The sequence below is a fragment of the Oncorhynchus masou genome, unplaced genomic scaffold, assembly GCF_036934945.1.
Source record: "Oncorhynchus masou masou isolate Uvic2021 unplaced genomic scaffold, UVic_Omas_1.1 unplaced_scaffold_974, whole genome shotgun sequence".
NCBI lineage: Eukaryota > Metazoa > Chordata > Actinopteri > Salmoniformes > Salmonidae > Oncorhynchus > Oncorhynchus masou.
The window spans coordinates 228,462-245,840 of NW_027016250.1; the positions used below are offsets into that span (position 1 = coordinate 228,462).

Here is a 17,379-nt window from a genome sequence, read left to right on the forward strand (position 1 = left end):
AATATTCAGTGGGAATGCGCACGGTGGAGACCTGGTCTGGACTCTCCATTGTAGTAGCACTAACGGAAACCCCAAAACACCTACCTGAGCACTCTCGCGACCACCCCGTGAGAGCCCTCTGTGGCCAAGAAACAGTGGGGTTATGACAAGCTAACCAGGGTAGGCCTAGCACCACGGGAAACGCCCCCTGCGTCACCATGCCCAAAGGAGCGGTGACCTCCCTAATCAACCCTGACCCTAATGGTCGACTATTTAAGGTGTGAACGGGGAAAGGCACTCTATCAATAAAATTCCCAGCCGTGCCTGAATCGACGAACGCCTTATGCTGGGAATGCGGGGAAAACTCTGGCTCTGGGAGAGAATGGTGCCGGGTCACCCGGGGTGACGCCAGAGCACCCTGCCTGCTGCCTCGATCTCCAAAGGAACCAATCCGGCACCGACCGGCAGTGTGACCTCTGTGGCCACAGATGGAGCACGAGCGGGAACCCCCTCAGGACTCCCTGCACACTGCCCCTCCCAGCTCCATGGGTATCGGAGGGGGGGTGCGGGATGATTGAACCATCAGACCCCGATCAGAATGTCCGCGGGTGGCCAGCAGGTAGTCCAGCTGGATAGACAGGTCTACCAGCTGGTCGAACGTGAGCGTAGTGTCTCTGCAGGCCAACCCCCGACGGATGTCCTCGTGCAGACTGCAGCGGTAATGGTCGATCAGGGTCCTGTCGCTCCATCCCGCGCCGGCAGCAAGGGTCCTAAACTCCAGGGCAAACTCCTGGGCACTCCTCGTCTCCTGCCTCAGATGGAAGAGGAGCTCACCCGCCGCTCTACCCTCAGGCGGGTGATCGAAGATTGCCCGGAAACGGTGGGTGAACTCCTCAAACTGGTCCAACGCCGCATCTCCCTCTCTCCACACACCGTTGGCTCACTCCAGGGCTTTCCCGGTGAGGCACGAGATGAGGGCGGACACCCTCTCTCGGCCCGATGGTGCCGGGTAGACGGTGGCCAGGTATAGGTCCAGTTGAAGAAGGCAGTTCGCAGCCTTTCCGTCGCATTCCTGGGGCAGGGAGAGACGAATCCCACTGGAACCAGGAGGAAGAGGGGCGCTCAGAGGAGACCCCGGTTGTGCTGGTGGAGGCGCTGGAAGAACTCTCTGTCTCTCCCAGCGGTACATAGTCTGGACAACCCGGTCCATGGCGGTGCCAAGATGGTGGAACATTGCTGCGTGCTCTCGGATGCACTCCTCCACCCCTACACCCGGGGTACCTGTTCCTGCTGACTCCAAAGTCTGGTCGGTGATTCTGTAAGGGGTGCGTACTGGCGGCAGAGAAGTCAGACACAGGAGAGCAAAAACTGTGTTTCCAAACGGCGCAGTTTAATAACAAAAAAAACCCAGAACAATCAAATAATGAGTAAATAACCCAACACCCACCAGGACAGACGAGCACAAGCACTTACAATAAACAATCACCCACAAGGACATGAGGAGGAACAGAGGGTTAAATACACAACATGTAATTGATGGGATTGGAACCAGGTGGGATGGAAGATAAGACAAAACCAAAGGAAAATGAAAAGAGGATCAGCGATGGCTTGAAGGTTGGTGACTTCGACCGCCGAACGCCGCCCGAACAAGGAGAGGGACCAACTTCGGCAGAAGTCGTGACAATTACTGTTCTCTGATTTTGTCACGTTCGTTGAATGGAGGAGACCAAGGCGCAGCGTGATATGAATACATGTTATATTTTAATAAAGACGGACACTAAACAAACTACAAAAACAACAAAACAAACATGAAGCTATACTATAAATGTACAGGCAACTAGACATAGACAATAACCCACGAAATACCCAAAGAAGATGGCTGCCTAAATATGGTTCCCAATCAGAGACAACGATAAACAGCTGCCTCTAATTGAGAACCAATCTAGGCAACCATAGACATACATAAACACCTAGATAGTTAACACCCCCATAAACATACAAAGTCCCTAGACAGTACAAAAACACATACATCACCCATGTCACACCCTGACCTAACCAAAATAATAAAGAAAACAAAGATTACTAAGGTCAGGGTGTGACAGATTTGTTTTATTTTTATCAATCATTCAATCAAATGTAATTATAAAGCTCTTCTTACATCAGCTGATGTCACACAGTGCTGTATGGAAATCCAGACTAAAACCCCAAACAGCAAGCAATGCAGGTGTAGATGCATGGTGACTAGGAAGAACTCCCTGGAAAGGCCAGAGCCTAGGAAGAAACCTAGAGACGAACCAGGCTATGACGGGTGGCCAGTCTTCTTCTGGCTGTGCCGGGTGGAGATTATAACAGAACATGGCCAATATGTTCTTAGATGACCAGCAGGGTCAAATAATAATAATCACAGTGGTTATAGAGGGTGTAACAGGTCAGCACCTCAGGAGTAGATGTCAGTTGGATTTTCATCGCCAATCATTCAGACTATCTCTACTACACCTGCTGTCTCTAGAGAGTTTAAAACGGCAGGTCTGGGACAGGTAGCACGTCCGGTGAACAGGTCAGGGTTCCAAAGAACAGAACAGTTGAAACCAGCTGGACTGGGGACAGCAAGGAGTCATCAGACCAGGTAGTCCTGAGGCATGTTCCTAGGGCTCAGGTCCTCCAAGAGAAAGAGAGCGAGAAAGAGAGAAAAAGTGAGAGAGAATTAGAAAGAGAGAAAAAGAGAGAGAGAGAGAATTAGAAAGAGAGAAAAATAGAAAGAGAGAATTAGAGAGAGCATACTCAAATTCACACAGGACACCGGATAAGACAGGAGAAATAATTCTAATATAACAGACTGACCCTAGCCCCCCGACACATGAACTGTTGCAGCTTCTAAATGCTGGAGGCTGAGACAGGAAGGGTCAGGAGACATTGTGGCCCCGTCTGACAATACCCCAAACAGGCAGAATATTTTTTATTTGTTTTTATTTCACCTTTATTTAACCATGTAGGCAGGTTGAGAACAAGTTCTCATTTACAATTGCGACCTGGCCAAGATAAAGCAAAGCAGTTCGACAGATACAACAACACAGAGTTACACATGGAGTAAAACAAACATAGTCAATAATACAGTAGAAAAATAAGTTTTGGTGACAAAACGGATGGCTATTTGTAAATGACATCGCCAAAGTCGAGGATCGGTAGGGTGGTCAGTTTTACGAGGGTATGTTTGGCAGCATGATTGAAGGATGCTTTGTTGCAAAATAGGAAGCCAATTCTAGATTTAACTTTGGATTGGAGATGTTTGATGTGAGTCTGGAAGGAGAGTTTACAGTCTAATCAGACACCTAGGTATTTGTAGTTGTCCACATATTCTAAGTCAGAACCGTCCAGAGTAGTGATGCTGGACGGGCGGGCAGGTGCAGGCAGCGATCGGTTGAAGAGCATGCATTTAGATAAACTTGTATTTAAGAGCAGTTGGAGGCCAAGGAGAGTTGTATGGCATTGAAGCTCGTCTGGAGGGTTGTTAACACAGTGTCCAAATAAGGTCCAGAAGTGATATGCGATATGTGGTTGTCTCACCTAGATAGCTTAAGATAAATGCACTTTCAGATGTCATATCTTAATTTCACATAATTTCTCACATCAGGAAAATAATCCTACAGCATCAGGAAATTGTAATTCATAAACAAATGTAGGGGTTGGTACATTTTTCAATAGTGCAAATCAAGTTTGACATTTGGTAAATGGAAATTACAAACTATAGAAGCCTATATAAAGCCTGATAGCGATTGAAATTAGGCTTACGGGTGTTTTTAAAATGCATATTTTATACAACCGCCCAATATGTAATATACGTTCCCCACGCATCACGCAGAGAGAACGGTTGTGTCGTTGGAGCATGTCGTTATTTAGAGGATGTATAGAAAGGGAGTGCTGCTCCTGGATCAGATTTCTCTATTCAAATCTTTCCTTAACATTATACTTATTTCACAATACTGATGACGGCTCCGCTCCTAGAGAGATAATACTACAATCGGCTGGAAATATTGAGGTGGCTTATTCTAATACCCAATAAAAATGCAATAAATCACAGATTTGACACAACATTGCACACGTTAGGCTACACGTCATGAAATTTCTGATCGTAGTCTACAAGTAGCAAAATAAAACTTTATTGATTGAAAATGAAATATATTTCAATATGATTGAAATAGGCCTGTAGCCAACTGGTTAAATTTTAATGCAGACATCGCAGTTTTCCTTTGAAGCATAATTTTATATTTTGCTTGTTTGTATCAATTACGAAGACATTGGCAATTTTGTTCCGAAGCTATCAGCGGTCACAGAGAGACCAAGGTTCTAACGATAAACTTTTCAGGGAAACCGGACCCAGGATAAGAATATTTGCTAAATGACTAAATTGTCAAATGTAAATGTTTTAAAAACAGATCTCATATTACTGTACAGAATTATTATTTAAAAAATATATATATATATATATATATTATTGTCACAAAGAAGTACTGTAGTACGTCTGGGTTTCACACAGTCAAATGTAACGAATAACAATGTATTACATATTTCTATGAGAGTGAGGCAGATGTATAATATATCAAATAAATTTTAAACAAATATGATGACATAGTGAAGAAAACACACCAATTGCTTTCGTAATTTCTTTAAACAATAAGATCAAAGGTACTACTCAACTCCAGCCACTTTAATATTGGGAATTGATGGGAAATGATGTAAAATATATCACTCGCCATTTTAAACAATGCTACCTAATATAATGTTTACATACCCTACATTATTCATCTCATATGTATACGTATATACTGTACTCTATATCATCTACTGCATCTGTGTGTAATACATGTATCACTAGCCACTTTAACTATGCCACTTTGTTTACATACTCATCTCATATGTATATACTGTACTCGATACCATCTACTGTATCTTGCCTATGCTGCTCTGTACCATCACACATTCATATATCTTTATGTACATATTCTTTATCCCCTTACACTTGTGTGTATAAGACAGTAGTTTTGGAATTGTTAGTTTGATTACTTGTTGGTTATTACTGCATTGTCTGAACGAGAAGCACAAGCATTTCGCTACACTCGCATTAACATCTGCTAACCATGTGTATGTGACAAATACAATTTGATTTGATTTGATACTAGCATTTTCCAAAAATGGGTATATATCATTTTGGAAGGAAACGTTTCTCATGTTTCTCCATCTGAGCTTAGAGTAAATGAGATTCCTAATGTTTGTCTCTGTTGTGTTGAAGTCCAATCAAGCAGGAGAGACCAGCCTCCCCTGTACCCAGCTGTGTGTCCATGACTAGTGACTGTTCTAAGCTTGAACCTATACAGTTTAGAGAGGGATACTTTTCTACTGAAAAAAGGTAAGAAAAAGTCATGGGTCATGGTCAGTGAGTTAAACAACACTGTCTCTAGTCATTTCTCCTCTCCCATTTTCCCATTTATTTTTGTGGTGTTCATAATCCATAGGCTAATCCTTTTTTCAATTTTCATAGCCTTAAAACAATATTTAACAAACACAACATTCCCTGTATGTGTGATTCTTAGTCCAGAACTCCCAGAAGACTCTGAGAGTCAGAGGGAGGATGAGGAAGTGGTGAATGCTGAAGACGAGAAGCAGGAGAGCAGTGCCATAGAGAGGGACATTTCTGACACACTGGAGAAAAGTAAAAGCTGTCTGACTCATGTTGATTGCTGTTTTGTAACAAACATTTAAAAGCTGTAGCTAAAGTACAGATAACGTAGCTGTGTAACTCAATGATATTGTAGAAGCCTTAATACAACACCTAGTGACCTTATCAAATAACAGGAGGGATGTGTTGTGTTGATTAATTTAGTCAGAAAGAGGAGAGATGAGAGATAGACAGAGACACAACATTAATGATAATATCAGTAATACAAATAATAAAAATATACTCTGTCACTCCAGTGTGCAATGATTATGAAAACACTTAAACATTTATACAGTCAGTGAACGCATTAAGAGAAGAAAATATTATAATGTACAACTTTATAACACATTCCTACAATACTGTAGGCATATAAAACAGACTTATTATTAATATCCTCTGGGTTATTTCTAGATTCAGATGCGCTTGCTGTGATTTGCCAACGTGAACTCAAACTTAATCTAAAGAAGAAGTTTCAATGTATATTTGAGGGGATCGCTCAACAAGGAAACCCAACACTTCTCAATAAGATCTACACAGAGCTCTACATCACAGAGGGTGGAACAGGAGAGGTCAATAATGAACATGAGCTGAGACAGATTGAGACAACAACCAGGAAACAAGCAAGACCAGAGACTGCAATCAAATGTAACGACATATTCCAACCCTTAACTGGACAAGACAAACCTATCAGAACTGTGCTGACAAAGGGAGTCGCTGGCATTGGAAAAACAGTCTCTGTGCAGAAGTTCATTCTGGACTGGGCTGAAGGAAAAGCAAATCAGGATGTCCAATTTGTTTTTTCATTCCCTTTTCGGGAGCTGAATTTGATGAAAGAGGAAAAACACAATTTGATTGAACTTCTCAATCACTTCTCAACAGAAATTAAAGAATCAAGAATCTCCAACTATGACAAGTACAAAGTTCTGTTCATCTTTGATGGTCTGGATGAGTGCCGACTGCCCCTAGAATTCCAGAAAAACAAGATCTGTTGTGACATCACAGAGTCAACCTCAGTGGATGTTCTGCTGACAAATCTCATCAAGGGAAACCTGCTTCCCTCTGCTCTCCTCTGGATAACTACCCGACCTGCAGCAGCCAATAAGATCCCTTCAGAGTGTATTGACCAGGATACAGAGGTACGAGGGTTCAATGACCCACAGAAGGAGGAGTACTTCAGGAAGAGATTCAGTGATGAGGACATGGCCAGCAGTATCATCTCACACATAAAGACATCAAGGAGCCTCCACATCATGTGCCACATTCCAGTCTTCTGTTGGATTTCTGCAATAGTGCTTGAACACATGCTGAAGCATAAGAGAGAAGAGATGCCCAAGACTCTGACAGAGATGTACACACACCTTGTGGTGTTTCATACCAAACAGAAGAATGAAAAGTATCTTGGGAAAGAAGAGACAGGTCCACACTCGAATAAAGAGAGCATTCTGTCACTGGGAAAGCTAGCTTTTCAACAGCTTGTGAAAGGCAATCTGATTTTCTATGAAGAAGACCTGAAGGAGGCTGGCATTGATGTCAATGAAGCCTTAGTGTACTCAGGATTGTGCACACAGCTCTTTAAAGAGGAATGTGGGCTGTACCAGGACAAGGTGTACTGCTTCGTGCATCTGAGCATTCAGGAGTTTCTGGCTACTCTATATGTATTCCTCTCATTCATCAACAACAATGAGAATCTAATGGCCAAACCGCAATCAACATCCAGCAACTTTCTTGCTCTGTTCAGAGACAGGCGTGAAGTTACACTCTACAAGAGTGCTGTGGATAAAGCCTTACAAAGTGAGACGGGAAACCTGGACCTTTTCCTCCGCTTCCTTCTGGGCCTCTCACTGGAGTCCAATCAGAAGCACTTACGAGGTCTACTGACAAAGACGAGAAGCAGCTCACAGAGCCATGAAGAAACAGTCAAGTACATCAAGGAGAAGATCAGGGAGAATCCCTCTCCAGAGAGGTGCATCAATCTGTTCCACTGTCTGAATGAACTGAATGACCATTCTCTAGTGGATGAAATACAAAGATATCTGAGCTCAGGAAGTCACTCTAGAGGCAAACTGACACCTGCACAGTGGTCAGCTCTGGTCTTTGTGTTGCTGACTTCAGAAAAGGAGCTGGATGTGTTTGACCTGAAGAAATACTCCAGATCAGAGGAAGGTCTGCTGAGGCTGCTGCCTGTGGTCAAAGCCTCCAGAGCTGCTCTGTGAGTACATAAAATTACATTTAGAAATAAATATTTACTTCAGAGAAGAATATGTATTATTGATAATAATACTGAATCAATGCATTGATGTTCACATTAGTATAACATTGTGAACATAACATTCTAGGAGACTGAAGATGAATCTATATGTTTTTTGAGAGACTAAACCTAATGCCATTGTCCTTCTACACTATGTGTTAAATGAACAGTGTGTTTGTGAAATCATGATGTTCTCTCTGTCAGGCTGTCAAGCTGTGGAGTCACAGAGAAAAGTTGTGCTTCTCTGGCTTCTGAAGTTCTGAAGTCAAACTCCTCACATCTGAGAGAGCTGGATCTGAGTAACAATGACTTGAAGGATTCAGGAGTGAAGCTGCTCTCTGCTGGACTGGGGAATCCCCACTGTAAACTGGAGACTCTGAGGTCAGTAAATAATGTACTGTATGTATAATGTATTGTGTTATTTTTAAGTCCCTTTTATTATAAATCAGAATATAATGTGTTTCTCAACACTTCCATATTTAATATAGATGCTACCATGGTTGTAGCCTTCCTCAGGGAATCGTGAATAATTATGAGTGAGAAAATTACAGATGCACAAATATCATACACCCAAAAACTGCTAACCTCCCCTTTTATTGTAATGGTGAGAGGTTAGCTGTCTTGGGGGTATGATATTTGTGTTTCTAACTTTCTCACTCATCATTATTCACAATTAATTCAGGACTATCCATAATCATGGTAGCATCCACAATAATCTAGAAGTGTTTAGAAACATATTCATATTTACAATACAAATTACTCCAAAATAACTCACCTTTCATTTATACTGGGCACAAAATAATCTGAAACACAACCAAAACAAACAGCAAATGCACCCAACAAGTTCGTAGAGTCACAAGCTTGATGTAATAGTTGCATGCTAGGAATATGTTATTTTCGAAACAGATCAACCTATATGGATGAAAATACCCTCAAATGAAAGCTGATAGTCTGCACTTTAACCTCACAGTCAGTGTATCATTTCAAATCCAAAGTGCTGGAGTACAGAGCCAAAACAGCAACACATGTGTCACTGTCCCAATTCTGTCAGGTTTTATTATTTTTGGGAGGCAAAAGTTAGAATTCTTCATCCACTTTGACATTAGTGTGTTTCGTGTAGATCATTGACAAAAAAATGTTTTTTTTATGAAATACATTTTTATCCCACTTTGTAACACAACAAAATGTGGAAAAAGTCATAGGGGTGAATCATTTCTGAATGCACTGTATCAGGTTTAAGGACACTGATATATCTAAAAGAATAGCAGTGTGATTTAATAAATATAGTTTTACTCCTTGCAGGCTGTCAGGCTGTCTAGTCACAGAAGAAGGCTGTGCTTCTCTGATCTCAGATCTGTCAAGCCCCTCACACCTGAGAGAGCTGGATCTGAGTAACAATAACCTGAAGGATTCAGGAGTGAAGCTGCTCTCTGCTGGCCTGGGAAATCCCCACTGTAAACTGGAGATTTTGAGGTCAGTATTCCTGTAGTTAGTCAACAAGTGATAACTGTTCACCAGATCCTCAACAGGCACACACAGTCCACACCATATGTGTTTGGACAGTGAAGCTCACAGTTTTAAATGTGTTGTTCTGCTCCATCATTTTGGATTTGAGATAGAATGTTTCATATTAGGCGACAATACATAATGTCTGTTTTTATTTGAGGGTATTTATACATCTATTTTACCGAATATAAAGTGATTCTAAATCTAGTCCTCCCATTTGGAGAAGTTGTAATTATTTGTATTTATACATATATTTTACAGATATGATTTTACTGATAGAAATGAATCACTTTATATATCTAGTCCTCCCATTTGGAAAAGTTGTAATTATTTGGACAAATTCATTTAGTCAAAAGTTTAGTATTTGGTCCCATACTCCTTCGCTGACAGAGATGGCCGCCTCGCTTCGCGTTCCTAGGAATCTATGCAGTATTTTGTTTCTTTACGTGTTATTTCTTACATTGTTACCCCAGGAAATCTTAGGTTTTATTACATACAGTCGGGAGGAACTACTGGATATAAGAGCAACGTCAACTCACCATCCATTACGACCAGGAATACGACTTTCCCGAAGTGGATCCTGTGTTTTGCCCACCACCTGGGACAATGGATCGGATCCCAGCCGGCGAACCAAAACAACGATGCCGTAAAAGGGGCAGACAAAGTGGACTTCTGGTCAGGCTCCGGAGACGGGCATATCGCGCACCGCTCCCGAGTATACTACTAGCCAACGTCCAGTCTCTTGACAACAAGGTAGAAGAAATCCGAGTAAGGCTAGCATTCCAGAGAGACGTCAGAGACTGTAACTTTCTTTGCTTCACGGAAACATGGCTCACTCGAAACGCGCTATCGGAGTTGGTACAGCCAGCTGGTTTCTTCACGCACCGCGCCGACAGAAACAAGCATCTTTCTGGTAAGCAGAGGGCCGGGGGGATATGCCTTATGATTAACGAGACGTGGTGTGATCATAACAACACACAGGAACTCAAGACCTTCTGTTCACCTGACTTAGAATTCCTCACAATCAAATGTCGACCGCATTATCTACCAAGAGAATTCTCTCCGATTATAATCACAGCCGCATATATTCCCCCCCAAGCAGACACATCGATGGCCCTGAACAAACTTTATTTGACTCTATGTAAACTGGAAACCACATATCCTGAGGCTGCATTCATTGTAGCTGGGGATTTTAACAAGGCTAATCTGAAAACAAGACTCCCTAAATTCTATCAGCATATCGATTGTGCTACCAGGACTGGTAAAACCATTGATCATTGTTATTCGAACTTCCGCAACGCATATAAGGCACTCCCCCATACTCCTTTCAGAAAAGCTGACCATGACTCCATTTTGTTGCTCCCTGCCTATGGACAGAAACTAAAACAGGAAGCTCCCGCGCTCAGGTCTGTTCAACGCTGGTCCGACCAATCTGATTCCAGGCTTCAAGATTGCTTCGATCACGTGGATTGGGATATGTTCCGCATTGAGTCAAACAACAACATTGACGAATACGCTGATTCGGTGAGCGAGTTCATTAGCAAGTGCATTGGCAATGTTGTACCCACAGCAACTATTAAAACATTCCCAAACCAGAAACTGTAGATTGAAGGCAGCATTCGTGCGAAACTGAAAGCGCTAACCAGGGCAAGGTGACCAGAAACATGACCGAATACAAACATGCTTCAAGAGGGCCACCATTGTTCCTGTTCCCAAAAAAGCTAAGGTAACTGAGCTAAACGACTACCGCCCCATAGCACTCACTCCTGTCAACATGAAGTGCTTTGAGAGACTAGTCAAGGACCATATCACCTCCCCCCTACCTGACACCCTCGATCCACTCCAATTTGCTTACCGCCCCAATAGGTCCACAGACGTTGCAATCGCAACCACACTGCACACTGCCCTAACCCATCTGGACAAGAGGAATACCTATGTGAGAATGCTGTTCATCGAGCTCAGCATTTAACGTCAACATAGTACCCTCCAAACTCGTCATCAAGCTCGAGACCCTGGGTCTCGACCCCGCCCTGTGCAACTGGGTACTGGACTTCCTGACGGGCCGCCCCCAGGTGGTGAGGGTAGGCAACAACATCTCCACCCCACTGATCCTCAACACTAGGGCCCCACAAGGGTGCGTTCTGAGCCCTCCCCTGTACTCACTGTTCACCCATGACCGCGTGGCCATGCACACCTCCAACTCAATCATCAAGTTTGCAGACGACACTACAGTGGTAGGCTTGACTACCAACAACGACGAGACGGCCTACAGGGAGGAGGTGAGGGCCCTCGGAGTGTGGTGTCAGGAAAATAACCTCACACTCAACGTCAACAAAACAAAGGCGATGATCTTGGACTTCAGGAAACAGCAGAGGGAGCACCCCCATATCCACATCGACGGGGCAGTAGTGGAGAGGGTAGTACGTTTTAAGTTCCTCGGCGTACACATCACGGACTGAATTGGTCCACCCACACAGACAGCGTGGTGAAGAAGGTGCAGGAGGCTGAAGAAATTCAGCTTGTCACCAAAAGCACTCACAAACTTCTACAGATACGCAATCGAGAGCATCCTGTCGGGCTGTATCACCACCTGGTACGGACTGACTCCGCCCACAACCGTAAGGCTCTCCACAGGGTAGTGAGGTCTGCACAACGCATCACTGGGGGCAAACTACTTGCCCTCCAGGACACCTACACCACCCGATGTCACAGGAAGGCCAAAAAGATCATTAAGGACAACAACCACCCGAGCCACTGCCTGTTCACCCCGCTATCATCCAGAAGGTGAAGTCAGTACAGGTGCATCAAAGCTGGGACCGAGAGACCTTAAAACAGCTTCTTCCTCAAGGCCATCAGACTGTTAAACAGCAAACACTAACATTGAGTGGCTGCTGCCAACATACTGACTCAACTCCAGCCACTTTAATAATGGAAAAATTGATGTAATAAATGTATCACGAGACACTTTAAACAATGCCACTTAATATAATGTTTACATACCCTACATTATTCATCTCATATGTATATACTGTACTCTATACCATCTACTGCATCTTGCCTATGTCGTTCTGTACCATCACTCATTCATATATCTTTATGTACATATTCTTCATCCCTTTACACGGGTGTGTATAAGGTAGTTGTTGTGAAATTGTTAGTTAGATTACTCGTTGGTTATTACTGCATTGTCGGAACTAGAAGCACAAGCATTTCGCTACACTCACATTAACATCTGTTAACCATGTGTATGTGACCATGTGTATTTGATTTGATTTTGATTTTACATCAAGCTTTTGACTCTACAACCTTGTTGAATTTTCTGTTTGTTTTGGTGTTAAATGAACAGTGTGTTTGTAAAATAATGATGACCTCTTTGTCAGGCTGTCAGGCTGTGGAGTCACAGAGGAAGGCTGTGCTTCTCTGGTCTCAGCTCTGAAGTCAAACCCCTCACATCTGAGAGAGTTGGATCTTAGTAACAATGACCTGAAGGATTCAGGAGTGAAGATGCTCTCTGTTGGACTGGAGAATCCCAACTGTAAATTGGATACTCTGAGGTCAGTTAATTAATAATGTATGTACCGTGTATTGGGAAAGTATTCAGACCCCTTGACCTTTTCCACATTTTGTTACAATTTGACTTATTTGACAATTTGACTTATTAAAATTGATTAAATAAATAAAAATGATCATCAATCTATGTACAATACCCAATAATGACAAAGCGGAAACAGGTTTTTAGACATTTTTGCAAAAGTATTAAAAATAAAAACAGAAATACCTTACATAAGTATTCAGACCATTTGCTCTGAGACTTGAAATTAATCTAAAATGCATCCTGTTACCATTGATCATCCTTGAGATGTTTCTAAAACTTGATTGGAGTCCACCTGTGGTAAATTCAATTGATTGGACATGATTTGAAAAGCCACACATCTTTCTATATAAGGTCCCACAATTGGCAGAGCAAAAACCAAGCCATGAGGTCAGGAGGTCAAAGGAATTGTCCGTAGAGTTTTGAGACAGGATTGTGTTGAGGCACAGATCTGGGGAAGGCTACCAAACAATTTCTGCAACATTGAAGGTCCCTAAAACACAGTGGCCTTCATAATTTTTAAATTGAAGAAGTTTGGAACCAGCAAGACTCTCCCTCATGCTGGCCGCCCGGCCAAATTGATCGGGGGAGAAGGGCCTTGGTCAGGGAGGGGACCAAGAATCCGATGGTCAGTCTTACAGAGCTCTAGGGTTCCTCTGTGGAGATGGGAGAAACGTCCAGAAGGACAACCATCTCTGCAGCACTCCACCAATCAGGCTTTTATGGTAGTGGCCAGAGGGAAGCCACTCCTCAGTAAAAGGCTCATGAAATCCTGCTTGAAATTTGCCAAAAGGCACCTAAAACCCTCAGACCATGACAATTAAGATTATCTAGCCTGATGAAACCAAGATTGAACTCTTTGGCCTGAATGCCAAGTGTTACATCTGGAGGAAACCTGATACCATCCCTATGGTAAAGCATGGTGGTGGCAATATCAAGCTGTGGGGTTGTTTTTCAGCGGCAGGGACTGGGAGTCTAGTCAGGATCGAGGGAAAGATGAACAGAGCAAAGTACAGAAAGATCCTTGATTAAAACCTCAGGACCTCAGCCTTGTGTGAAGGTCACCTTCCAACAGGGCAAAGACCGTAATCACACAGCCAAGACAACGCAAGAGTGGCTTTGGAACAAGTCTATGAATGACATTGAGGGGCCCCGCCAGAGCCCAGAACCCTTGAACCCTTTCGAACATCTCTGGAGAGACCTGAAAATAGCTGTGTCGTGACACTCCCCATCCAACCTGACAGATCTTGAGAGAGTTTGCAGAGAACAATGGGAGAGCGTCATACCCAAAAAGACTCGAGGCTGTAATTGCTGCCAAAGGTCATTCTTTGTGACTGAGTGAGGGGTATTATTTCTGTTTTTAATTTTTGATGTTTCTGTTTTGAAATTTGTTATACATTTGCAAACGTTTCTGTAAACTGTTTTCACTTTGTCATTGTGGGGTATTATGAATAGATTGATGAGGATTTGTATGTATTTCATTAATTTTAGAACAAGGCTGTAACATAACAAAATGTGAAAAAGGGAAGGGGTCTGAATACTTTCCCAATGCACTGTATAATTAATTGTGTTCTTTTTTTAAATTGTAAATAAGAAAATAATATGTTTCTAAACAATTCTACTTTCAATTTAGATGCTACCATGATTATGTGAATCGTGAATAATGATAGATTGTTGACAAAAAAATGACAATTAAATCCATTTTAATCCCACTTTGTGGACACAACAAAGTCAAAGGGGTGAATACCTTCTGTATGGCAGGTTTCAGGACACTGATATATCTGAACATGTTGTTCAAATATACCGCCACTCTATTTTCAACACCAAAGAATAGCATTGTGATTTTAAAATGATTTGACTATTTTCAGGCTGTCACGCTGTCTCGTCACAGAGGAAGGCTGTACTTCTCTGGTCTCAGGTCTGAGGTCAAACCCCTCACACCTGAGAGAGCTGGACCTGAGCTACAATCACCCAGGAGACTCAGGAGTCAGACTGCTCTCTGCTGGACTGGAGGATCCACACTGCAGACTGGAGAAACTCTGGTATGTAGAGGGTTTACATCAATGTTCATATCAGACATGTTTGAGTTATCAGGCCTGTTAAGACAAACATTCTTACCACCCCTTGGACATTGTTATATGCTGACTGTGTGTGTCTGTGTGTGTGTGCGTGTGAGTTCACATGTATCACTCAATGACTGTTCTTCTGCTTACCACTACAGTGTGGAACATGGTGGAGAGTACACAATGAAACCTGGGCTTAGAAAATGTGAGTGTTGACTGCTGTGAAGAATATGACTAAGAATAAGTCTTAGTTCAAGTTAATTCAAAGTCAAAGACCACCATCATTACTTACATGGTCAAATTAAATATAAGCTGTAGTTCAACAGAAGCAGAAATCAGGGACACCAAAGTTTAGAAAGAGTTGCTTTGACAATGTGTATGGCGTGTTCGTGTTACATAAGACGTGTGTGTGTGTGTGTGTGTGTTCATGCATGCATATGTGTGTGTCAAGTTACCTTACTTTATCCTTTAGATACCTAGAAACATCTACATTAAATTCATTAGTGAAAAGTGAGTTCTAATGTGAATGATGAGGATTTCTAATATTGTGTCTGGTGTCATCCATCAGATGCCTGTGATCTCACAATGGACCCAAACACAGTACACAGACTCCTCTCTCTGTCTGAGGAGAACAGAAAGGTGACATGGAGGAGAGAGGAGCAGCTGTATCCTGATCACACAGAGAGATTTAAGGACAGGGAACAGGTGCTGTGTGGAGAGGGTCTGACTGGGCGCTGTTACTGGGAGGTAGAGTGGAGTGGAAGAGGGGCTGTTATAGGAGTGACATATAAAGGAATCAGCAGGAGAGGAGAGGGTAATGACTGTGTCATTGGATTCAATGACAGGTCTTGGAGTCTACAATGCTCTGACAACAGTTACTATGCAAGGCACAATGATAATCTCACTACAATAGCCATTCCCTCCTCCAGTTCCCACAGAGTAGGAGTGTATCTGGACTGGCCAGCCGGCACTCTGTCCTTTTACAGAGTCTCCTCTGACACACTGACCCACCTGTACACATTCCACACCACATTCACCGAGCCCCTCTATCCAGGGTTTAGGGTTTGGTATGACTCCTCAGTGTCCCTGTGTCAGGTGGTCCCTGTGTCAAACACAACATGATGTTTCACTCTAATCCTGGTCATGTTCAGGTAGGCACACTGGAGCAACAATGTAGAATATCTCTCTAGTGTGTAAACATTTGATTGTAAATATTCATGAATACACACCATTGATGTTGACAGACATTGTCAACTGGAGTCAGTCATTAATAGAATGAATCACCACACTGTGTTGTAAAAACTGTTTTCATTTAGAAATAATTGATCTTGTTGTTATTGGGCTTCTTGGTGTTTGTACATATTGTTGTCTGTAGAATATTAATTTGTCAACTTCTTGACACAACAATCTTGGTTTTGTTTAAACTCAATTCCACTGAATGAAATGTACATGTGACAGATGTAAATAATAAAGTTAATCAACCAGATGGAAGAAGAGAGGTGTAAATGTTGTAATACTGATCACAATATGACAGTACAGTAATAGATGGAAGAAGAGAGGTGTAAATGTTTTAATATTGATCACAATATGACAGTACAGTAATAGATGGAAGAAGAGAGGTGTAAATGTTTTAATATTGATCACAATATGACAGTACAGTAAATGGAGTACAGTAATAGATGGAAGAAGAGAGGTGTAAATGTTTTAATATTGATCACAATATGACAGTACAGTAATAGATGGAAGAAGAGAGGTGTAAATGTTTTAATACTGATCACAATATGACAGTACAGTAAATGGAGTACAGTAATAGGGGTTGTGTTCAGTACATAGAAATGGGTCTTATTCAGTTGAAAAATAAGCTTTTATGATCACACACACACACACAGACCTTAACCATGTAAAATGTCAACTTCAATGGGGTCGTAGCTGTATCTTAGTAGTGTGTTTTCAGTGAATCTCCTTTCTCTATCATCTCTGGTACAACACCCTCTGTGGGGTTAGAAACATTCAGGGGAAATGGAAAGAGATCATGTGACGTGATTTCCTCTTTTGGACATTAACAAAGCAACACTCCATCTTAGCTTCTCCACATTTACTGGATTGGTTCAACAGGATTGAAGAGAACCTCCCCACCAGTTCATTTTGTCACTTAAAGTCCAGCAAGACACAAACGCCGCTCTGGCAATTATTTTATGCCTGTTAGGTTACTAGTTGTCTACAATGACGACTCCTGCAGCTTCAGGAAGTGATACTGTGCATTTAGTAATCACATTAT

The 17,379-nt window shown here is 42.3% G+C and overlaps 1 protein-coding gene across 8 annotated transcripts in view; it reads left to right on the plus strand.

Moving 5' to 3' along the window:
• Positions 1-16,587, plus strand: part of LOC135538508 (NACHT, LRR and PYD domains-containing protein 3-like) — a 38,099-nt gene extending 21,512 nt beyond the window's left edge. For 6 of the 8 annotated variants that reach the window (XM_064964397.1, XM_064964400.1, XM_064964399.1 and 3 more), the window contains 9 exons: positions 5,267-5,383; positions 5,568-5,686; positions 6,104-7,901; positions 8,145-8,321; positions 9,243-9,413; positions 12,827-13,000; positions 14,907-15,080; positions 15,260-15,306; positions 15,670-16,587. In XM_064964397.1, the coding sequence (XP_064820469.1) occupies positions 5,267-5,383; positions 5,568-5,686; positions 6,104-7,901; positions 8,145-8,321; positions 9,243-9,413; positions 12,827-13,000; positions 14,907-15,080; positions 15,260-15,306; positions 15,670-16,223 (3,331 nt within the window). In that variant the 3' untranslated portion in view covers positions 16,224-16,587. The remainder of the gene's footprint in view (positions 1-5,266; positions 5,384-5,567; positions 5,687-6,103; positions 7,902-8,144; positions 8,322-9,242; positions 9,414-12,826; positions 13,001-14,906; positions 15,081-15,259; positions 15,307-15,669) is intronic. The other 2 variants (XM_064964401.1, XM_064964404.1) reach the window with 2 other exon arrangements.
• The last annotated feature ends 792 nt before the right edge of the window (positions 16,588-17,379 follow it).